The sequence below is a fragment of the Rana temporaria genome (genome assembly GCF_905171775.1).
Source record: "Rana temporaria chromosome 9 unlocalized genomic scaffold, aRanTem1.1 chr9b, whole genome shotgun sequence".
In the NCBI taxonomy this organism is placed as follows: domain Eukaryota; kingdom Metazoa; phylum Chordata; class Amphibia; order Anura; family Ranidae; genus Rana; species Rana temporaria.
In genome coordinates, this window is record NW_024404478.1 from 244,552 (window position 1) to 271,245 (window position 26,694).

Consider the following 26,694-nt stretch of genomic DNA (forward strand, 5'->3'; position numbering starts at 1 on the left):
TAGAGAAGTAGTATGTTAATTATTCTGATTGCTTCAGTGTATTAATTAACTCCACTGATGTCTTTATCTAAAGAAACGTGTCTGCATGGTCGGCTCCGACTTGTCTCCTATAATCTGTATGGGAAACCCCACTGTGTGAGGGGGGCGTTCCTAACGGGCTGTAACCACATATAAGCTGAGTTTTTGTAACATTAAAGTCTGTCTTGTTCTAGCAGTAAGCTTGGCATGTGTGGCTTTCTGGGCGATTCCAGAGATATCCCTCCTCGTGGAATATTGGGGTGATTTTCGTTATGGGAAGAAGGGAACGTTGACGGGGATATCATACCAATACCGTCACAGATGGGAGGAGAGGGGTGGAGAGAAGAGGGGGATGGGAGGAGAAGGGTGGAGAGAAGAGAGGGATGGGAGGAGAAGGGTGGAGAGAAGAGAGGGATGGGAGGAGAAGGGTGGAGAGAAGAGGGGGATGGGAGGAGAAGGGTGGAGAGAAGAGAGGGATGGGAGGAGAAGGGTGGAGAGAAGAGAGGGATGGGAGGAGAAGGGTGGAGAGAAGAGGGGGATGGGAGGAGAGGGGTGGAGAGAAGAGGGGGATGGGAGGAGAGGGGTGAAGAGAAGAGGGGGATGGGAGGAGAAGGGTGGAGAGAAGAGAGGGATGGGAGGAGAGGGGTGGAGAGAAGAGAGGGATGGGAGGAGAGGGGTGGAGAGAAGAGGGGGATGGGAGGAGAAGGGTATGTGTTGCAGTATCTGTGTTTTTATAGATGTGGGACGATCTCTACCCTTCCCGTGTTCATATGCTTTAGTAATAAAAATCTTTTTATATTTATAAAAGAATGATATGTATCCTTGTGATATATTATAATACCTGCCCCGCCCGCTACACATGATTCCTTTCATGTACCATTTATTGGGCTGGTGTTGTCCTCGGGTTTGAGCCCCTTGGCTTAACAGGCCCTTACCTTCAGAGATTCCTGGCTTCAGGGGACCCCCCCCCCCCATGAATGTGGGATTCATACACCATGCAGTATACAGTATATACTCCCTCTCATGGCCCCCTATACACCATGCAGTATACAGTATATACCCCCTCTCATGGCCCCCTATACACCATGCAGTATACAGTATATACCCCCTCTCATGGCCCCCTATACACCATGCAGTATACAGTATATACTCTCCTCTCATGGCCCCCTATACACCATGCAGTATACAGTATATACCCCCCTCTCATGGCCCCCTATACACCATGCAGTATACAGTATATACCCTCCTCTCATGGCCCCCTATACACCATGCAGTATACAGTATATATACTCTCCTCTCATGGCCCCCTATACACCATGCAGTATACAGTATATACTCTCCTCTCATGGCCCCCTATACACCATGCAGTATACAGTATATACTCCCTCTCATGGCCCCCTATACACCATGCAGTATACAGTATATACCCCCTCTCATGGCCCCCTATACACCATGCAGTATACAGTATATACTCTCCTCTCATGGCCCCCTATACACCATGCAGTATACAGTATATACCCCCTCTCATGGTCCCCTATACACCATGCAGTATACAGTATATACCCCCTCTCATGGCCCCCTATACACCATGCAGTATACAGTATATACTCCCCTCTTATGGTTCCCTATACGCCATGCAGTATACAGTATATACCTCCCTCTCATGGCCCCCTATACACCATGCAGTATACAGTATATACTCCCTCTCATGGTTCCCTATACACCATGCAGTATACAGTATATACTCCCCTCTCATGGCCCCCTATACACCATGCAGTATACAGTATATACTCCCTCTCATGGCCCCCTATACACCATGCAGTATACAGTATATACTCCCTCTCATGGTCCCCTATACACCATGCAGTATACAGTATATACCCCCTCTCATGGTTCCCTATACACCATGCAGTATACAGTATATACTCCCTCTCATGGTCCCCTATACACCATGCAGTATACAGTATATACCCCCTCTCATGGCCCCCTATACACCATGCAGTATACAGTATATACCCCCTCTCATGGCCCCCTATACACCATGCAGTATACAGTATATACTCCCCTCTCATGGCCCCCTATACACCATGCAGTATACAGTATATACTCCCCTCTCATGGCCCCCTATACACCATGCAGTATACAGTATATACTCCCTCTCATGGCCCCCTATACACCATGCAGTATACAGTATATACCCCCTCTCATGGCCCCCTATACACCATGCAGTATACAGTATATACCCCCTCTCATGGCCCCCTATACACCATGCAGTATACAGTATATATACTCTCCTCTCATGGCCCCCTATACACCATGCAGTATACAGTATATACCCCCCTCTCATGGCCCCCTATACACCATGCAGTATACAGTATATACCCTCCTCTCATGGCCCCCTATACACCATGCAGTATACAGTATATATACTCTCCTCTCATGGCCCCCTATACACCATGCAGTATACAGTATATACTCCCTCTCATGGCCCCCTATACACCATGCAGTATACAGTATATACCCCCTCTCATGGCCCCCTATACACCATGCAGTATACAGTATATACTCTCCTCTCATGGCCCCCTATACACCATGCAGTATACAGTATATACTCCCTCTCATGGCCCCCTATACACCATGCAGTATACAGTATATACTCCCTCTCATGGTTCCCTATACACCATGCAGTATACAGTATATACTCCCTCTCATGGTTCCCTATACACCATGCAGTATACAGTATATACTCCCTCTCATGGTCCCCTATACACCATGCAGTATACAGTATATACCCCCTCTCATGGTCCCCTATACACCATGCAGTATACAGTATATACCCCCTCTCATGGCCCCCTATACACCATGCAGTGTACAGTATATACTCCCCTCTTATGGTTCCCTATACACCATGCAGTATACAGTATATACTCCCTCTCATGGCCCCCTATACACCATGCAGTATACAGTATATACCCCCTCTCATGGCCCCCTATACACCATGCAGTATACAGTATATACCCCCTCTCATGGCCCCCTATACACCATGCAGTATACAGTATATACTCTCCTCTCATGGCCCCCTATACACCATGCAGTATACAGTATATACTCCCCTCTTATGGTTCCCTATACACCATGCAGTATACAGTATATACTCCCCTCTCATGGCCCCCTATACACCATGCAGTATACAGTATATACCCCCTCTCATGGCCCCTATACACCATGCAGTATACAGTATATACCCTCCTCTCATGGCCCCCTATACACCATGCAGTATACAGTATATACTCCCTCTCATGGTCCCCTATACACCATGCAGTATACAGTATATACTCCCTCTCATGGTTCCCTATACACCATGCAGTATACAGTATATACTCCCTCTCATGGTCCCCTATACACCATGCAGTATACAGTATATACCCCCTCTCATGGCCCCCTATACACCATGCAGTATACAGTATATACTCTCCTCTCATGGCCCCCTATACACCATGCAGTATACAGTATATACTCCCTCTCATGGTTCCCTATACACCATGCAGTATACAGTATATACTCCCTCTCATGGTCCCCTATACACCATGCAGTATACAGTATATACCCCCCTCTCATGGCCCCCTATACACCATGCAGTATACAGTATATACCCCCTCTCATGGCCCCCTATACACCATGCAGTATACAGTATATATACTCCCTCTCATGGCCCCCTATACACCATGCAGTATACAGTATATACTCCCTCTCATGGCCCCCTATACACCATGCAGTATACAGTATATACTCCCTCTCATGGTTCCCTATACACCATGCAGTATACAGTATATACTCTCCTCTCATGGCCCCCTATACACCATGCAGTATACAGTATATACTCTCCTCTCATGGCCCCCTATACACCATGCAGTATACAGTATATACTCCCTCTCATGGCCCCCTATACACCATGCAGTATACAGTATATACTCCCTCTCATGGTCCCCTATACACCATGCAGTATACAGTATATACCCCCTCTCATGGCCCCCTATACACCATGCAGTATACAGTATATACTCTCCTCTCATGGCCCCCTATACACCATGCAGTATACAGTATATACCCCCTCTCATGGTCCCCTATACACCATGCAGTATACAGTATATACCCCCTCTCATGGCCCCCTATACACCATGCAGTGTACAGTATATACTCCCCTCTTATGGTTCCCTATACACCATGCAGTATACAGTATATACTCCCTCTCATGGCCCCCTATACACCATGCAGTATACAGTATATACCCCCTCTCATGGCCCCCTATACACCATGCAGTATACAGTATATACTCCCCTCTTATGGTTCCCTATACACCATGCAGTATACAGTATATACTCCCCTCTCATGGCCCCCTATACACCATGCAGTATACAGTATATACCCCCTCTCATGGCCCCCTATACACCATGCAGTATACAGTATATACTCCCTCTCATGGCCCCCTATACACCATGCAGTATACAGTATATACTCCTTCTCATGGCCCCCTATACACCATGCAGTATACAGTATATACCCTCCTCTCATGGCCCCCTATACACCATGCAGTATACAGTATATACCCCCTCTCATGGCCCCTATACACCATGCAGTATACAGTATATACTCTCCTCTCATGGCCCCCTATACACCATGCAGTATACAGTATATACTCCCTCTCATGGTCCCCTATACACCATGCAGTATACAGTATATACTCCCTCTCATGGTTCCCTATACACCATGCAGTATACAGTATATACTCCCTCTCATGGCCCCCTATACACCATGCAGTATACAGTATATACCCCCCTCTCATGGCCCCCTATACACCATGCAGTATACAGTATATACCTCCCTCTCATGGTCCCTTATACACCATGCAGTATACAGTATATACTCCCTCTCATGGCCCCCTATACACCATGCAGTATACAGTATATACCTCCCTCTCATGGTCCCCTATACACCATGCAGTATACAGTATATACCCCCTCTCATGGCCCCCTATACACCATGCAGTATACAGTATATACTCTCCTCTCATGGCCCCCTATACACCATGCAGTATACAGTATATACTCCCTCTCATGGTTCCCTATACACCATGCAGTATACAGTATATACTCCCTCTCATGGTCCCCTATACACCATGCAGTATACAGTATATACCCCCCTCTCATGGCCCCCTATACACCATGCAGTATACAGTATATACCCCCTCTCATGGCCCCCTATACACCATGCAGTATACAGTATATATACTCCCTCTCATGGCCCCCTATACACCATGCAGTATACAGTATATACTCCCTCTCATGGTCCCCTATACACCATGCAGTATACAGTATATACTCCCTCTCATGGCCCCCTATACACCATGCAGTATACAGTATATACCTCCCTCTCATGGTCCCCTATACACCATGCAGTATACAGTATATACTCCCTCTCATGGCCCCCTATACACCATGCAGTATACAGTATATACTCTCCTCTCATGGCCCCCTATACACCATGCAGTATACAGTATATACCCCCTCTCATGGCCCCCTATACACCATGCAGTATACAGTATATACTCCCTCTCATGGTCCCCTATACACCATGCAGTATACAGTATATACCCCCTCTCATGGCCCCCTATACACCATGCAGTATACAGTATATACCCCCTCTCATGGTCCCCTATACACCATGCAGTATACAGTATATACTCTCCTCTCATGGCCCCCTATACACCATGCAGTATACAGTATATACTCCCTCTCATGGTCCCCTATACACCATGCAGTATACAGTATATACTCCCTCTCATGGCCCCCTATACACCATGCAGTATACAGTATATACCTCCCTCTCATGGCCCCCTATACACCATGCAGTATACAGTATATACTCCCTCTCATGGCCCCCTATACACCATGCAGTATACAGTATATACTCCTTCTCATGGCCCCCTATACACCATGCAGTATACAGTATATACCCTCCTCTCATGGCCCCCTATACACCATGCAGTATACAGTATATACCCCCTCTCATGGCCCCTATACACCATGCAGTATACAGTATATACTCTCCTCTCATGGCCCCCTATACACCATGCAGTATACAGTATATACTCCCTCTCATGGTCCCCTATACACCATGCAGTATACAGTATATACTCCCTCTCATGGTTCCCTATACACCATGCAGTATACAGTATATACTCCCTCTCATGGCCCCCTATACACCATGCAGTATACAGTATATACTCCCTCTCATGGTTCCCTATACACCATGCAGTATACAGTATATACTCCCTCTCATGGTCCCCTATACACCATGCAGTATACAGTATATACCCCCTCTCATGGCCCCCTATACACCATGCAGTATACAGTATATACTCTCCTCTCATGGCCCCCTATACACCATGCAGTATACAGTATATACTCCCTCTCATGGTTCCCTATACACCATGCAGTATACAGTATATACTCCCTCTCATGGTCCCCTATACACCATGCAGTATACAGTATATACCCCCCTCTCATGGCCCCCTATACACCATGCAGTATACAGTATATACCCCCTCTCATGGCCCCCTATACACCATGCAGTATACAGTATATATACTCCCTCTCATGGCCCCCTATACACCATGCAGTATACAGTATATACTCCCTCTCATGGCCCCCTATACACCATGCAGTATACAGTATATACTCCCTCTCATGGTTCCCTATACACCATGCAGTATACAGTATATACTCTCCTCTCATGGCCCCCTATACACCATGCAGTATACAGTATATACTCTCCTCTCATGGCCCCCTATACACCATGCAGTATACAGTATATACTCCCTCTCATGGCCCCCTATACACCATGCAGTATACAGTATATACTCCCTCTCATGGTCCCCTATACACCATGCAGTATACAGTATATACCCCCTCTCATGGCCCCCTATACACCATGCAGTATACAGTATATACTCTCCTCTCATGGCCCCCTATACACCATGCAGTATACAGTATATACCCCCTCTCATGGTCCCCTATACACCATGCAGTATACAGTATATACCCCCTCTCATGGCCCCCTATACACCATGCAGTGTACAGTATATACTCCCCTCTTATGGTTCCCTATACACCATGCAGTATACAGTATATACTCCCTCTCATGGCCCCCTATACACCATGCAGTATACAGTATATACCCCCTCTCATGGCCCCCTATACACCATGCAGTATACAGTATATACCCCCTCTCATGGTCCCCTATACACCATGCAGTATACAGTATATACCCCCTCTCATGGCCCCCTATACACCATGCAGTATACAGTATATACCTCCCTCTCATGGTCCCCTATACACCATGCAGTATACAGTATATACTCCCCTCTTATGGTTCCCTATACACCATGCAGTATACAGTATATACTCCCCTCTCATGGCCCCCTATACACCATGCAGTATACAGTATATACCCCCTCTCATGGCCCCCTATACACCATGCAGTATACAGTATATACTCCCTCTCATGGCCCCCTATACACCATGCAGTATACAGTATATACTCCTTCTCATGGCCCCCTATACACCATGCAGTATACAGTATATACCCTCCTCTCATGGCCCCCTATACACCATGCAGTATACAGTATATACCCCCTCTCATGGCCCCTATACACCATGCAGTATACAGTATATACTCTCCTCTCATGGCCCCCTATACACCATGCAGTATACAGTATATACTCCCTCTCATGGTCCCCTATACACCATGCAGTATACAGTATATACTCCCTCTCATGGTTCCCTATACACCATACAGTATACAGTATATACTCCCTCTCATGGCCCCCTATACACCATGCAGTATACAGTATATACCCCCCTCTCATGGCCCCCTATACACCATGCAGTATACAGTATATACCTCCCTCTCATGGTCCCTTATACACCATGCAGTATACAGTATATACTCCCTCTCATGGCCCCCTATACACCATGCAGTATACAGTATATACCTCCCTCTCATGGTCCCCTATACACCATGCAGTATACAGTATATACCCCCTCTCATGGCCCCCTATACACCATGCAGTATACAGTATATACTCTCCTCTCATGGCCCCCTATACACCATGCAGTATACAGTATATACTCCCTCTCATGGTTCCCTATACACCATGCAGTATACAGTATATACTCCCTCTCATGGTCCCCTATACACCATGCAGTATACAGTATATACCCCCCTCTCATGGCCCCCTATACACCATGCAGTATACAGTATATACCCCCTCTCATGGCCCCCTATACACCATGCAGTATACAGTATATATACTCCCTCTCATGGCCCCCTATACACCATGCAGTATACAGTATATACTCCCTCTCATGGTCCCCTATACACCATGCAGTATACAGTATATACTCCCTCTCATGGCCCCCTATACACCATGCAGTATACAGTATATACCTCCCTCTCATGGTCCCCTATACACCATGCAGTATACAGTATATACTCCCTCTCATGGCCCCCTATACACCATGCAGTATACAGTATATACTCTCCTCTCATGGCCCCCTATACACCATGCAGTATACAGTATATACCCCCTCTCATGGCCCCCTATACACCATGCAGTATACAGTATATACTCCCTCTCATGGTCCCCTATACACCATGCAGTATACAGTATATACCCCCTCTCATGGCCCCCTATACACCATGCAGTATACAGTATATACCCCCTCTCATGGTCCCCTATACACCATGCAGTATACAGTATATACTCTCCTCTCATGGCCCCCTATACACCATGCAGTATACAGTATATACTCCCTCTCATGGTCCCCTATACACCATGCAGTATACAGTATATACTCCCTCTCATGGCCCCCTATACACCATGCAGTATACAGTATATACCTCCCTCTCATGGCCCCCTATACACCATGCAGTATACAGTATATACTCCCTCTCATGGCCCCCTATACACCATGCAGTATACAGTATATACTCCTTCTCATGGCCCCCTATACACCATGCAGTATACAGTATATACCCTCCTCTCATGGCCCCCTATACACCATGCAGTATACAGTATATACCCCCTCTCATGGCCCCTATACACCATGCAGTATACAGTATATACTCTCCTCTCATGGCCCCCTATACACCATGCAGTATACAGTATATACTCCCTCTCATGGTCCCCTATACACCATGCAGTATACAGTATATACTCCCTCTCATGGTTCCCTATACACCATGCAGTATACAGTATATACTCCCTCTCATGGCCCCCTATACACCATGCAGTATACAGTATATACTCCCTCTCATGGTTCCCTATACACCATGCAGTATACAGTATATACTCCCTCTCATGGTCCCCTATACACCATGCAGTATACAGTATATACCCCCTCTCATGGCCCCCTATACACCATGCAGTATACAGTATATACTCTCCTCTCATGGCCCCCTATACACCATGCAGTATACAGTATATACTCCCTCTCATGGTTCCCTATACACCATGCAGTATACAGTATATACTCCCTCTCATGGTCCCCTATACACCATGCAGTATACAGTATATACCCCCCTCTCATGGCCCCCTATACACCATGCAGTATACAGTATATACCCCCTCTCATGGCCCCCTATACACCATGCAGTATACAGTATATATACTCCCTCTCATGGCCCCCTATACACCATGCAGTATACAGTATATACTCCCTCTCATGGCCCCCTATACACCATGCAGTATACAGTATATACTCCCTCTCATGGTTCCCTATACACCATGCAGTATACAGTATATACTCTCCTCTCATGGCCCCCTATACACCATGCAGTATACAGTATATACTCTCCTCTCATGGCCCCCTATACACCATGCAGTATACAGTATATACTCCCTCTCATGGCCCCCTATACACCATGCAGTATACAGTATATACTCCCTCTCATGGTCCCCTATACACCATGCAGTATACAGTATATACCCCCTCTCATGGCCCCCTATACACCATGCAGTATACAGTATATACTCTCCTCTCATGGCCCCCTATACACCATGCAGTATACAGTATATACCCCCTCTCATGGTCCCCTATACACCATGCAGTATACAGTATATACCCCCTCTCATGGCCCCCTATACACCATGCAGTGTACAGTATATACTCCCTCTTATGGTTCCCTATACACCATGCAGTATACAGTATATACTCCCTCTCATGGCCCCCTATACACCATGCAGTATACAGTATATACCCCCTCTCATGGCCCCCTATACACCATGCAGTATACAGTATATACCCCCTCTCATGGTCCCCTATACACCATGCAGTATACAGTATATACCCCCTCTCATGGCCCCCTATACACCATGCAGTATACAGTATATACCTCCCTCTCATGGTCCCCTATACACCATGCAGTATACAGTATATACTCCCCTCTTATGGTTCCCTATACACCATGCAGTATACAGTATATACTCCCCTCTCATGGCCCCCTATACACCATGCAGTATACAGTATATACCCCCTCTCATGGCCCCCTATACACCATGCAGTATACAGTATATACTCCCTCTCATGGCCCCCTATACACCATGCAGTATACAGTATATACTCCTTCTCATGGCCCCCTATACACCATGCAGTATACAGTATATACCCTCCTCTCATGGCCCCCTATACACCATGCAGTATACAGTATATACCCCCTCTCATGGCCCCTATACACCATGCAGTATACAGTATATACTCTCCTCTCATGGCCCCCTATACACCATGCAGTATACAGTATATACTCCCTCTCATGGTCCCCTATACACCATGCAGTATACAGTATATACTCCCTCTCATGGTTCCCTATACACCATACAGTATACAGTATATACTCCCTCTCATGGCCCCCTATACACCATGCAGTATACAGTATATACCCCCCTCTCATGGCCCCCTATACACCATGCAGTATACAGTATATACCTCCCTCTCATGGTCCCTTATACACCATGCAGTATACAGTATATACTCCCTCTCATGGCCCCCTATACACCATGCAGTATACAGTATATACCTCCCTCTCATGGTCCCCTATACACCATGCAGTATACAGTATATACCCCCTCTCATGGCCCCCTATACACCATGCAGTATACAGTATATACTCTCCTCTCATGGCCCCCTATACACCATGCAGTATACAGTATATACTCCCTCTCATGGTTCCCTATACACCATGCAGTATACAGTATATACTCCCTCTCATGGCCCCCTATACACCATGCAGTATACAGTATATACCCCCCTCTCATGGCCCCCTATACACCATGCAGTATACAGTATATACCCCCTCTCATGGCCCCCTATACACCATGCAGTATACAGTATATATACTCCCTCTCATGGCCCCCTATACACCATGCAGTATACAGTATATACTCCCTCTCATGGCCCCCCTATACACCATGCAGTATACAGTATATACTCCCTCTCATGGCCCCCTATACACCATGCAGTATACAGTATATACCTCCCTCTCATGGTCCCCTATACACCATGCAGTATACAGTATATACTCCCTCTCATGGCCCCCTATACACCATGCAGTATACAGTATATACTCTCCTCTCATGGCCCCCTATACACCATGCAGTATACAGTATATACTCCCTCTCATGGTCCCCTATACACCATGCAGTATACAGTATATACCCCCTCTCATGGCCCCCTATACACCATGCAGTATACAGTATATACCCCCTCTCATGGTCCCCTATACACCATGCAGTATACAGTATATACTCTCCTCTCATGGCCCCCTATACACCATGCAGTATACAGTATATACCCCCTCTCATGGCCCCCTATACACCATGCAGTATACAGTATATACCCCCTCTCATGGTCCCCTATACACCATGCAGTATACAGTATATACTCTCCTCTCATGGTTCCCTATACACCATGCAGTATACAGTATATACTCCCGGCTCAGTGAATATTTATGGATATGAGTTCAGTGTGCGGATAATCTGCAGAAATGTGGAATCAGAGCGTTCGCTGCCAGCTGAGGCTCTGTTTCCATGGAAACTGCAGTAACAGTCCGTTGTCAGCTTCATGAAAAATCTCAGGATACGGGAATACACAGCGACGTGTCGAGTATATACTCTATATACCTCTTCTAGGGGAACGCACCCCCAAATCCTCAGTGATCTAATCACTACAAACATGATATATACTGTATGCTGTGATGTACAGTATCTGACAAAAGTAAGTACACCCCTCAGTCACATTCCTTGTATCTTTTCATGTGACGACACTGAAGAAATGACACTTTGTATCTCCAATGTTGTGTAGTGAGTGTACAGGGGGGGGGGGAGTGTACACAGGGGGGGAGGGGGGAGTGTACACAGGGGGGGGTGTACAGGGGGGAGGGGTGTACAGGGGGGGGAGTGTACACAGGGGGGGAGGGGGGAGTGTACACGGGGGGGTGTACACAGGGGGGGTGTACATGGGGGGGAGGGGGGAGTGTACTCAGGGGGGGAGGGGGGAGTGTACACAGGGGGGGAGGGGGGAGTGTACACAGGGGGGGGAGGGGGGGAGGAGTGTACACAGGGGGGAGGGGGGGAGTGTACAGGGGGGAGGGGTGTACAGGGGGGGGAGTGTACACAGGGGGGGAGGGGGGGAGTGTACACAGGGGGGGTGTACATGGGGGGGAGGGGTGTACAGGGGGGAGGAGTGTACAGCTTGTATAACAAGTAACTCAACACACAGCCATTAATGTCTAAACCACTGGCAACAAAAGTCAGGACACCCCTAAGTGAAAATCTCCAAATTGGGCCCAAAGTGTCAATATTTTGTGTGGCCGCCATTATTTTTAACCCTCTTGGGCATGGAGGTCACCAGAGCTTCACAGGTTGTCACTGGACTCCTCTTCCCCTCCCCCATGATGACATTACAGAGCTGGTGGATGTTGGAGACCTTGCGCTCCTCCCCCTTCCCCCCACAGATGATCAATAGGGTTTAGGTCTGGAGACATGCTTGGCCAGTTCATCAACTTTACCCTCAGCTTCTTTAGCAAGGTGGTCTTGGAGGTGTGTTTGGGGTGGTTATCATGTTGGAATACTACCCTGCGGTCCAGTCTCTGGAGGGAGAGGATCATGCTCTGCTTCAGTAGGTCACAGTACATGTCGGCATTCATGGTCCCCTCAATGATCTGTAGCCCCCCAGTGCCGGCAGCACTCACGCAGCCCCAGACCATGACCCTCCCCCCACCATGCCTGACTGTAGGGAAGACACCCTTGTCTTTGTCCTCCTCACCTGGCCCCTCCCCCCACACACACGCCTGACACCATCTGACACCAAATACCTTTATCTTGTCTCATCAGACCACAGGACACGGTTCCAGTAATCCATGTCCTTAGTCTGCTTGTCTTCAGCAAACTGTTTGCGGCTCTTTCTTGTGCATCATCTTTAGAAGAGGCTTCCTTCTGGAGACCAATTTGATGCAGTGTGCGGCGTATGGTCTGAGCACTGACAGGCTGACCCCTCCCCCACCCCTTCACCCTCTGCAGCAATGCTGGCAGCACTCATACGTCTATTTCCCAAAGACAACCTCTGGATATGACGCTGAGCACGTGACCTCACCTTCCTCGGAGGACCATGGCGAGGCGGGGGGGAGGGGAACCCGTCCTGTTATACCGCTGGATGGTCCCGGCCCCCCCGGGCTGCAGATCAGTCTCAGGGTCTCGGCGATCTTCTTCTATCCTCGGCCATCTTTATGTAGAGACACAATTCTTTATATCAGATCCTCAGAGAGTTCTTTGCCATGAGGGGCCATGTTGTCCTTCCAGTGACCAGTATGAGAGAGTGAGAGCGATAACACCACATTTATCACACCTGAGACCTTGTAACACTAACGAGTCACATGACACCGGGGGGAGGGAAAATGGCTAATTGGGCCCAATGTGGACATTTTCACTTAGGGGTGTCCTGACTTTTGTTGCCAGCGGTTTAGACATTAATGGCTGTGTGTTGAGTTATTTGTTATACAAGCTGTACACCCCTCCCCTCCCCCCCTGAACACTCCCCCCCGTGTACACCCCCCCTGTACACCCCCCCCTGTCCCCCCCCCCCTGAACACTCCCCCCCGTGTACACCCCCCCTGTACACCCCCCCCTGTCCCCCCCCCCCTGAACACTCCCCCCGTGTACACCCCCCCTGTACACCCCCCCCTGTCCCCCCCCCTGAACACTCCCCCCGTGTACACCCCCCCTGTACACCCCCCCCCTGTCCCCCCCCCCTGAACACTCCCCCCCGTGTACACCCCCCCTGTACACCCCCCCCTGTACACCCCCCCTGAACACTCCCCCCGTGTAGACCACCCCTGTACACCCCCCCCTGTACACTCACTACACAACATTAGATACAAAGTGTAATTTCTTCAGTGTTGTCACATGAAAAGATACAAGGAATGTTTTTTTAGAAATGTGACAGAGGGGTGTACTTACTTTTGTCAGATAATGTTCGTATATGGGGGATCGATGATATATATGGGGGATCGGTGGTGTATATGGGGGGGATCGGTGGTGTATATGGGGGATCGTGATGTATATGATGTGTGTATATGGGGGATCGTGATGTATATGATGTGTGTATATGGGGGGGATCGGTGATGTATATGGGGGGGATCGGTGGTGTATATGATATGTGTATATGGGGGATCGTGATGTATATGATGTGTGTATATGGGGGGATCGGTGATGTATATGATGTGTGTATATGGGGGATCGTGATGTATATGATGTGTGTATATGGGGGATCGTGATGTATATGATGTGTGTATATGGGGGGGATCGGTGATGTATATGGGGGGGATCGGTGGTGTATATGATATGTGTATATGGGGGATCGTGATGTATATGATGTGTGTATATGGGGGGATCGGTGATGTATATGATGTGTGTATATGGGGGATCGTGATGTATATGATGTGTGTATAAGGGGGATCGTAATGTATATGATGTGTGTATATGGGGGGATCGGTGATGTATATGGGGGGATCGGTGGTGTATATGGGGGATCGGTGACGTATATGGGGGATCGGTGATGTATATGGGGGATCGGTGATGTATATGGGGGATCGGTGATGTATATGGGGGGGATCGGTGATGTATATGGGGGATCGTGATGTATATGGGGGATCGTGATGTATATGTTGTGTGTATATGGGGGATCGTGATGTATATGATGTGTGTATATGGGGGATCGTGATGTATATGATGTGTGTATATGGGGGGGATCGGTGGTGTATATGGGGGGGATCGGTGGTGTATATGATGTGTGTATATGGGGGGATCGGTGATGTATATGGGGGGGATCGGTGATGTATATGGGGGATCGGTGGTGTATATGATGTGTGTATATGGGGGGATCGGTGATGTATATGGGGGGATCGGTGGTGTATATGATGTGTGTATATGGGGGGATCAGTGATGTATATGGGGGGATCGGTGGTGTATATGATGTGTGTATATGGGGGATCGGTGGTGTATATGGGGGATCGGTGACGTATATGGGGGATCGGTGATGTATATGGGGGATCGGTGATGTATATGGGGGGGATCGGTGATGTATATGGGGGATCGTGATGTATATGATGTGTGTATATTTGGGGGATCAGTGATGTATATGGGGGGATCAGTGATGTATATGGGGGATCGGTGATGTATATGGGGGATCGGTGATGTATATGGGGGATCGGTGATGTATATAGGGGATCAGGGATGTATATGGGGGATCGGTGGTGTATATGGGGGATCGGTGATGTATATGGGGGATCGGTGATGTATATGGGGGATTGGTGGTGTATATGGGGGATCGGTGGTGTATATGGGGGATCGGTGATGTATATGGGGGATCAGTGATGTATATGGGGGATCAGTGGTGTATATGGGGGATCGGTGATGTATATGGGGGATCGGTGGTGTATATGGGGGATCGGTGATGTATATGGGGGATCAGTGGTGTATATGGGGGATTGGTGGTGTATATGGGGGATCGGTGATGTATATGGGGGATCGGTGGTGTATATGGGGGATCGGTGATGTATATGGGGGATCAGTGGTGTATATGGGGGATCGGTGATGTATATGGGGGATTGGTGGTGTATATGGGGGATTGGTGGTGTATATGGGGGATCGGTGATGTATATGGGGGATCAGTGGTGTATATGGGGGATTGGTGGTGTATATGGGGGATTGGTGATGTATATGGGGGATCGGTGATGTATATGGGGGATTGGTGGTGTATACGGGGGATCGGTGGTGTATACGGGGGATCGGTGGTGTATATGGGGGATTGGTGATGTATATGGGGGATTGGTGATGTATATGGGGGATTGGTGGTGTATATGGGGGATCGGTGATGTATATGGGGGATTGGTGATGTATATGGGGGATCGGTGATGTATATGGGGGATTGGTGATGTATATGGGGGATTGGTGGTGTATATGGGGGATCGGTGGTGTATACGGGGGATCGGTGTGTATATGGGGGATCGGTGATGTATATGGGGGATTGGTGGTGTATATGAGGGGGATCGGTGGTGTATATGATGTGTGTAGTGACATCTTCCTCTATAATGCTCTGGGAGTCCGGGGTCCTTCCATACAGTGACATGTTCCTCTATAATGCTCTGGGGGTCGGGGGTCCTTCCATACAGTGACATGTTCCTCTATAATGCTCTGGGAGTCGGGGGTCCTTCCATACAATGACATCTTCCTCTATAATGCTCTGGGGGTCGGGGGTCCTTCCATACAGTGACATGTTCCTCTATAATGCTCTGGGGGTCGGGGGTCCTTCCATACAGTGACATGTTCCTCTATAATGCTCTGGGAGTCGGGGGTCCTTCCATACAATGACATCTTCCTCTATAATGCTCTGGGAGTCGGGGGTCCTTCCATACAATGACATCTTCCTCTATAATGCTCTGGGAGTCGGGGGTCCTTCCATACAGTGACATGTTCCTCTATAATACTCTGGGAGTCGGGGGTCCTTCCATACAGTGACATCTTCCTCTATAATGCTCTGGGAGTCCGGGGTCCTTCCATACAGTGACATGTTCCTCTATAATGCTCTGGGAGTCGGGGGTCCTTCCATACAGTGACATCTTCCTCTATAATGCTCTGGGAATCGGGGGTCCTTCCATACAGTGACATCTTCCTCTATAATGCTCTGGGAGTCGGGGGTCGTACAGTGACATGTTCCTCTATAATGCTCTGGGAGTCGGGGGTCCTTCCATACAGTGACATCTTCCTCTATAATGCTCTGGGAATCGGGGGTCCTTCCATACAGTGACATCTTCCTCTATAATGCTCTGGGAGTCGGGGGTCCTTCCATACAGTGACATGTTCCTCTATAATGCTCTGGGAGTCGGGGGTCCTTCCATACAGTGACATCTTCCTCTATAATGCTCTGGGAGTCGGGGGTCCTTCCATACAATGACATGTTCCTCTATAATGCTCTGGGAGTCGGGGGTCCTTCCATACAGTGACATGTTCCTCTATAATGCTCTGGGAGTCGGGGGGTCCTTCCATACAGTGACATCTTCCTCTATAATGCTCTGGGAATCGGGGGTCCTTCCATACAGTGACATCTTCCTCTATAATGCTCTGGGAGTCGGGGGTCCTTCCATACAGTGACATCTTCCTCTATAATGCTCTGGGAGTCGGGGGTCCTTCCATACAGTGACATGTTCCTCTATAATGCTCTGGGAGTCGGGGGTCCTTCCATACAGTGACATCTTCCTCTATAATGCTCTGGGAGTCCGGGGTCCTTCCATACAGTGACATCTTCCTCTATAATGCTCTGGGAGTCGGGGGTCCTTCCGTACAGTGACATCTTCCTCTATAATGCTCTGGGAGTCGGGGGTCCTTCCGTACAGTGACATCTTCCTCTATAATGCTCTGGGAGTCGGGGTCCTTCCATACAATGACATGTTCCTCTAAAATGATCTGGGAGTCGGGGGTCCTTCCATACAGTGACATCTTCCTCTATAATGCTCTGGGAGTCGGGGGTCCTTCCATACAATGACATCTTCCTCTATAATGCTCTGGGAGTCGGGGGGTCCTTCCATACAGTGACATCTTCCTCTATAATGCTCTGGGAGTCGGGGGTCCTTCCGTACAGTGACATCTTCCTCTATAATGCTCTGGGAGTCGGGGGTCCTTCCATACAGTGACATGTTCCTCTATAATGCTCTGGGAATCGGGGGTCCTTCCATACAGTGACATCTTCCTCTATAATGCTCTGGGAGTCGGGGGTCCTTCCATACAGTGACATGTTCCTCTATAATGCTCTGGGAGTCGGGGGTCCTTCCATACAGTGACATGTTCCTCTATAATGCTCTGGGGGTCGGGGGTCCTTCCATACAGTGACATGTTCCTCTATAATGCTCTGGGAGTCGGGGGTCCTTCCATACAGTGACATGTTCCTCTATAATGCTCTGGGAGTCGGGGGGTCCTTCCATACAGTGACATGTTCCTCTATAATGCTCTGGGAGTCGGGGGTCCTTCCATACAGTGACATGTTCCTCTATAATGCTCTGGGAGTCGGGGGTCCTTCCATACAGTGACATGTTCCTCTATAATGCTCTGGGAGTCGGGGGTCCTTCCATACAGTGACATGTTCCTCTATAATGCTCTGGGAGTCTGGGGTCCTTCCATACAATGACATGTTCCTCTATAATGCTCTGGGAGTCGGGGGTCCTTCCATACAGTGACATCTTCCTCTATAATGCTCTGGGAGTCGGGGGTCCTTCCGTACAGTGACATGTTCCTCTATAATGCTCTGGGAGTCGGGGGTCCTTCCATACAGTGACATGTTCCTCTATAATGCTCTGGGGGTCGGGGGTCCTTCCATACAGTGACATGTTCCTCTATAATGCTCTGGGAGTCGGGGGTCCTTCCATACAGTGACATCTTCCTCTATAATGCTCTGGGAGTCGGGGGTCGTACAGTGACATGTTCCTCTATAATGCTCTGGGAGTCGGGGGTCGTACAGTGACAGTGCCTAGGCACCCTCCATTTTTCCATCCTCAGAGGAGCTTATTAGGACTGACATGATCGGAGCCGTATCCAGCCCACTCCTGTCTCTGATGGCTGCGATTGGCTGATTACACTGATTGTGCCATCATGAAGAGGGACCAGAACACAACATATGATATCTCCCTCTCTCTACTAACATGGAGGATTTTCACTCGTTGCTGAAGAATGAAACGGAGGATTTGGGGAAAATTTCAGTCAATGCAACTTAATTCCTATTTCATATTTTTCGACACTGAGGTTTCCTGACTTTAGATCCACATAATTCACAAACTCAAATATAAATAAATCAAAGTGTAAATTATCTATCAAGGATTTGCTGGATAAGCCAAATAATGGCAGAAGCCCCGGATGCACAGAATCCTTTCATATGTAAAATGACTCTTCCAGTCCACTAATTGCACTTCTCTCTATAAGCCCCACATTGCCGTGTGCTCTGCTTCTGACAAACATCCTCCAAACATACCTAAGATTGGCCACCACTTTGTATCAAATAAATCTTTGTACTTGAGACTTGTATGTTCTCCATCCGGTGAGTGGAGACTTGTATGTTCTCCATCCAGCGAGTGGAGACTTGTATGTTCTCCATCCGGCGAGTGGAGACTTGTATGTTCTCCATCCGGCGAGTGGAGACTTGTATGTTCTCCATCCGGCGAGTGGAGACTTGTATGTTCTCCATCCGGCGAGTGGAGACTTGTATGTTCTCCATCCAGCGAGTGGAGACTTGTATGTTCTCCATCCGGCGAGTGGAGACTTGTATGTTCTCCATCCGGCGAGTGGAGACTTGTATGTTCTCCATCCGGTGAGTGGAGACTTGTATGTTCTCTATCCGGCGAGTGGAGACTTGTATGTTCTCCATCCGGTGAGTGGAGACTTGTATGTTCTCCATCCGGCGAGTGGAGACTTGTATGTTCTCCATCCGGCGAGTGGAGACTTGTATGTTCTCCATCCGGCGAGTGGAGACTTGTATGTTCTCCATCCGGCGAGTGGAAACTTGTATGTTCTCCATCCAGCGAGTGGAGACTTGTATGTTCTCCATCCGGCGAGTGGAGACTTGTATGTTCTCCATCCGGCGATTGGAGACTTGTATGTTCTCTATCCGGCGAGTGGAGACTTGTATGTTCTCCATCCGGCGAGTGGAGACTTGTATGTTCTCCATCCGGCGAGTGGAGACTTTTATGTTCTCTATCCGGCGAGTGGAGACTTGTATGTTCTCCATCCAGCTAGTAGAGACTTGTATGTTCTCCATCCGGCGAGTGGAGACTTGTATGTTCTCCATCCGGCGAGTGGAGACTTGTATGTTCTCCATCCAGCAAATGGAGACTTGTATGTTCCCCATCTGGCTAGTAGAGACTTGTATGTTCTCCATACGGCTAGTAGAGACTTGTATGTTCTCCATCTGGCTAGTAGAGACTTGTATGTTCTCCATCCGGCGAGTGGAGACTTGTATGTTCTCCATCCGGCGAGTGGAGACTTGTATGTTCTACATCCGGCTAGTAGAGACTTGTATGTTCTCCATCCGGCTAGTAGAGACTTGTATGTTCTCCATCCGGCGAATGGAGACTTGTATGTTCTCCATCCGGTGAGTGGAGAGTTGTATGTTCTCCATCCGGTGAGTGGAGACTTGTATGTTCTCCGTCCAGCGAGTGGAGACTTGTATGTTCTCCGTCCAGCGAGTGGAGACTTGTATGTTCTCCGTCCAGCGAGTGGAGACTTGTATGTTCTCCGTCCAGCTGGTGGAGGCTTGCATGTTCACCGTCCAACTAGTGGAGACTTGTATGTTCTCCGTCCAGCTAGTGGAGACTTGTATGTTCTCCGTCCAGCTAGTGGAGACTTGTATGTTCTCCGTCCAGCCAGTGGAGATGTGTATGCTCTCCGTCCAGCTAGTGTAGGCTTGTGTGTTCTCCGACCAGCCGGTGGAGACTTGTATGTTCTCCGTCTAGCCGGTGGGGACTTGTATGTTATCCGTCTAGCTAATGGAGACTTGTATGTTCTCCATCTAGCCGGTGGAGACTTGTATGTTATCCGTCCAGCTAATGGAGACTTGTATGTTATCAGTCCAGCTAATGGAGACTTGTATGTTCTCCATCCGGCTAGTGGAGACTTGTATGTTCACTGTCCAGCTAGTGGAGGCTTGCGTGTTCTCCGACAAGCCGGTGGAGACTTGTATGTTCTCCGTCCAGCTAGGGGAGACTTGTATGTTCTCCGTCCAGCTAGGAGAGACTTGTATGTTCTCCATTCAGCTAGTGGAGACTTGTATGTTCTCCATCCAGCTAGTGGAGACTTGTATGTTCACCGTCTAGCCGGTGGAGAATTGTATGTTATCCGTCCAGCTAGTGGAGACTTGTATGTTATCCATCCAGCTAGTGGAGATTTATATGTTCTCCGTCCAGCTAGTGGAGACTTGTATGTTCTCTATTCAGCTAGTAGAGACTTGTATGTTATCCATCCAGCTAGTGGAGATTTATATGTTCTCCGTCCAGCTAGTGGAGACTTGCATGTTCTCTGTCCAGCGAGTGGAGACTTGTATGTTCTCTGTCCAGCGAGTCGAGACTTGTATGTTCTCCGTCCAGTGAGTGGAGGCTTGTATGCTCACCAACTAGTGGAGGCTTGCGTGTTCTCCGACTAGCCGGTGGAGACTTGTATGTTCTCCGACCAGCCGGTGAAGACTTGTATGTTATCCGTCCAGCTAGTGGAGACTTGTATGTTCTCCGTCCAGTGAGTGGAGACTTGTATGTTCTCCGTCCAGCGAGTGGAGGCTTGCGTGTTCTCCAGCCAGCCGGTGGAGACTTATATGTTCTCTGTCCAGTGAGTGGAGACTTGTATGTTCACCGTCTAGCCGGTGGAGACTTGTATGTTCTCCGTCCAGCGAGTGGAGGCTTGTATGTTCACCGTCCAACTAGTGGAGACTTGCGTGTTCTCCAACCAGCCGGTGGAGACTTATATGTTCTCTGTCCAGTGAGTGGAGACTTGTATGTTCACCGTCTAGCCGGTGGAGACTTGTATGTTCTCCGTCCGGCGAGTGGAAACTTGTATGTTCTCCATCCAGCGAGTGGAGACTTGTATGTTCTCCATCCGGCGAGTGGAGACTTGTATGTTCTCCATCCGGCGATTGGAGACTTGTATGTTCTCTATCCGGCGAGTGGAGACTTGTATGTTCTCCATCCGGCAAGTGGAGACTTGTATGTTCTCCATCCGGCGAGTGGAGACTTGTATGTTCTCCATCCAGCAAATGGAGACTTGTATGTTCTCCATCCAGCTAGTAGAGACTTGTATGTTCTCCATCCGGCGAGTGGAGACTTGTATGTTCTCCATCCGGCGAGTGGAGACTTGTATGTTCTCCATCCAGCAAATGGAGACTTGTATGTTCACCATCCAGCTAGTAGAGACTTGTATGTTCTCCATCCGGCGAGTGGAGACTTGTATGTTCCCCATCTGGCTAGTAGAAACTTGTATGTTCTCCATACGGCTAGTAGAGACTTGTATGTTCTCCATCTGGCTAGTAGAGACTTGTATGTTCTCCATCCGGCGAGTGGAGACTTGTATGTTCTCCATCCATCCGGCGAGTTGAGACTTGTATGTTCTACATCCGGCTAGTAGAGACTTGTATGTTCTCCATCCGGCGAATGGAGACTTGTATGTTCTCCATCCGGTGAGTGGAGAGTTGTATGTTCTCTATCCGGTGAGTGGAGACTTGTATGTTCTCCGTCCAGCTAGTGGAGACTTGTATGTTCTCCGTCCAGCTAGTGGAGACTTGTATGTTCTCCGTCCAGCTAGTGGAGACTTGTATGTTCTCCGTCCAGCTGGTGGAGGCTTGCATGTTCACCGTCCAACTAGTGGAGACTTGTATGTTCTCCGTCCAGCTAGTGGAGACTTGTATGTTCTCCGTCCAGCTAGTGGAGACTTGTATGTTCTCCGTCCAGCCAGTGGAGATGTGTATGCTCTCCGTCCAGCTAGTGTAGGCTTGTGTGTTCTCCGACCAGCCGGTGGAGACTTGTATGTTCTCCGTCTAGCCGGTGGGGACTTGTATGTTATCCGTCCAGCTAATGGAGACTTGTATGTTCTCCATCTAGCCGGTGGAGACTTGTATGTTATCCGTCCAGCTAATGGAGACTTGTATGTTATCAGTCCAGCTAATGGAGACTTGTATGTTCTCCATCCGGCTAGTGGAGACTTGTATGTTCACTGTCCAGCTAGTGGAGGCTTGCGTGTTCTCCGACAAGCCGGTGGAGACTTGTATGTTCTCCGTCCAGCTAGGGGAGACTTGTATGTTCTCCGTCCAGCTAGGAGAGACTTGTATGTTCTCCATTCAGCTAGTGGAGACTTGTATGTTCTCCATCCAGCTAGTGGAGACTTGTATGTTCACCGTCTAGCCGGTGGAGAATTGTATGTTATCCGTCCAGCTAGTGGAGACTTGTATGTTATCCATCCAGCTAGTGGAGATTTATATGTTCTCCGTCCAGCTAGTGGAGACTTGTATGTTCTCTATTCAGCTAGTAGAGACTTGTATGTTATCCATCCAGCTAGTGGAGATTTATATGTTCTCCGTCCAGCTAGTGGAGACTTGCATGTTCTCTGTCCAGCGAGTGGAGACTTGTATGTTCTCTGTCCAGCGAGTCGAGACTTGTATGTTCTCCATCCAGTGAGTGGAGGCTTGTATGCTCACCAACTAGTGGAGGCTTGCGTGTTCTCCGACTAGCCGGTGGAGACTTGTATGTTCTCCGACCAGCCGGTGAAGACTTGTATGTTATCCGTCCAGCTAGTGGAGACTTGTATGTTCTCCGTCCAGTGAGTGGAGACTTGTATGTTCTCCGTCCAGCGAGTGGAGGCTTGCGTGTTCTCCAGCCAGCCGGTGGAGACTTATATGTTCTCTGTCCAGTGAGTGGAGACTTGTATGTTCACCGTCTAGCCGGTGGAGACTTGTATGTTCTCCGTCCAGCGAGTGGAGGCTTGTATGTTCACCGTCCAACTAGTGGAGACTTGCATGTTCTCCAACCAGCCGGTGGAGACTTATATGTTCTCTGTCCAGCGAGTGGAGGCTTGTATGCTCACCGTATAACTAGTGGAGGCTTGCGTGTTCTCCGACCAGCCGGTGGAGACTTGTATGTTATCCCTCCAGCTAGTGGAGACTTGTATGTCCTTCATCTGGCCAATCTATGTTCTAAATCTGAATTCTGGGGATTTGTAGCACTTGTGTCCAGCTTCTGAGGGCCAACATACTCTCACTCAGGCTACTGAAAACATGGATTTGCTTTCTGTCAGGGTTATGGGGTTTTGAGCCTGGAATCTTCGTTACTAGGGCACTGAATCTTGTGTCTGGGTTCTGGATACTTGTATATTCTTTTTGGCAGGAACTTTCTACCTTCAGCATCCCTGTTACCCATTACCTGGGGTGGGAAAATGTTCCAATGCTACAAAAACTATTATGAGATACTGATGTACATGTGGACAAGCCACAGGTCACCCCTGACCTCCTGCAGCTAGTCTTATATTCTGCGGAAAGGATAACCTGCAGCTGCTCTAATACTCTTCTCAAAGGCAGAAGACACTTTGCCCCTCCGTGGCTCTGCCCCCCTTACTGAGACATGGAAAGGGCTGTGCAGGAGGCTTGTCATTGACTGGCAGCAAGGAATAACCTTCAGCAAGGTTGTTGATTATCTTCAGCAGCTGCCAGCTGTGGAACCGGGACCAGCATAGAGACCCCCAGGAGTGGACCAGCATAGAGACCCCCAGGACCAGCATAGAGACCCCAAGGACCAGCATAGAGACCCCCAGGACTAGCATAGAGACCCCCAGGACCAGCATAGAGACCCCCAGGACCAGCATAGAGACCCCCAGGACTAGCATAGAGACCCCCAGGACCAGCATAGAGACCCCCAGGACCAGCATAGAGACCCCCAGGCCCAGCATAGAGACCCCCAGGACCAGCATAGAGACCCCCATGACCTGCATAGAGACCCCCAGGAGTGGACCAGCATAGAGACCCCCAGGCCCAGCATAGAGACCCCAAGGACCAGCATAGAGACCCCCAGGACTAGCATAGAGACCCCCAGGACCAGCATAGAGACCCCCAGGACCAGCATAGAGACCCCCAGGACTAGCATAGAGACCCCCAGGACCAGCATAGAGACCCCCAGGACCAGCATAGAGACCCCCAGGCCCAGCATAGAGACCCCCAGGACCAGCATAGAGACCCCCATGACCTGCATAGAGACCCCCAGGAGTGGACCAGCATAGAGACCCCCAGGACCAGCATAGAGACCCCCAGGACCAGCATAGAGACCCCCATGACCAGCATAGAGACCCCCAGGACCAGCATAGAGACCCCCAGGAGTGGACCAGCATAGAGACCCCCAGGACCAGCATAGAGACCCCCAGGACCAGCATAGAGACCCCGAGGACCAGCATAGAGACCCCCAGGACTAGCATAGAGACCCCCAGGACCAGCATAGAGACCCCCAGGAGTGGACCAGCATAGAGACCCCCAGGAGTGGACCAGCATAGAGACCCCCAGGCCCAGCATAGAGACCCCCAGGACCAGCATAGAGACCCCCAGGACCAGCATAGAGACCCCCAGGAGTGGACCAGCATAGAGACCCCCAGGAGTGGACCAGCATAGAGACCCCCAGGCCCAGCATAGAGACCCCCAGGAGTGGACCAGCATAGAGACCCCCAGGACTAGCATAGAGACCCCCAGTACCAGTGAGTTCTGTATAATACGAATCTCCTGTCACCTGACTTCTCATTGTGAAGAGAGTTGTTATTGCCATGCAGGCGGCACCTGTTCAGCTGATGGAGGCAAAGAATGATGGAATTTATTATCTCTAAGAAAACTCTTCTGTATATTGTGCACCCCAAGCTCTCCCTTAGTACTTTCACCCCTAAGTTTCTCTGAGGACTGCGCACCCCCAACGCTCCTTCTGTACTTCCCCTACACCCCCACCCCACCTAGTACTACAAACCGCAAGTTTCACCCCCAAATGTATACAGTCTGAACCCCCTTGTCCCCTTCTAATATACTACACACCAGCCCCCGACTGAGTTGAGTGACACCTGATGATGAGCAGCGGTCAGCGGAGCCTGAAGGTTGCAGAGACATAACAAAGTCATTATCCTCCCCCTTAATCATCAGAAAGCCATACATGTTTCCAGCAGCCATTGTGGCTCCAGTGAAAGCCAGAATCAATCATACATGACAGAATGGGCAAGGGGAGGGGTACATTATGGGTACTGCAACTTACCCTGGCAAATCTAGATGAGTAAGGGTCTTCAAAAAGGGCCCAAATCCGTGGCTGCCACCTTCTCCAGAAGCCTCCAGGTTTGCCATCAGGAGAGTCACTAAGGGCCAATCTCTTGGTCATCTCTAATTCTTCTTCTCCATCCCCAGAGTCTCCAGTGCCATCCACATCACCCTCTTCTACACTACTTTCCACTGGACCTCCACCAAAACTGTCCAGAGCCTCCTCTGCCTCCCGGTGCTGCCTGTAGGTCATCCAGCAGCAGGGCTCTAC

The 26,694-nt window shown here is 49.0% G+C and overlaps 1 protein-coding gene across 4 annotated transcripts in view; it reads right to left on the bottom strand.

The window, feature by feature from the left end:
* The window catches only part of LOC120921907 (potassium voltage-gated channel subfamily C member 1), a 258,805-nt gene extending 232,117 nt beyond the window's left edge, over positions 1–26,688 (bottom strand). For all 4 annotated transcript variants that reach the window (XM_040334412.1, XM_040334411.1, XM_040334410.1 and 1 more), the window contains exon 1: positions 26,425–26,688. In XM_040334412.1, the coding sequence (XP_040190346.1) occupies positions 26,425–26,676 (252 nt within the window). In that variant the 5' untranslated portion in view covers positions 26,677–26,688. The remainder of the gene's footprint in view (positions 1–26,424) is intronic.
* Between the last annotated feature and the right edge of the window lie 6 nt (positions 26,689–26,694).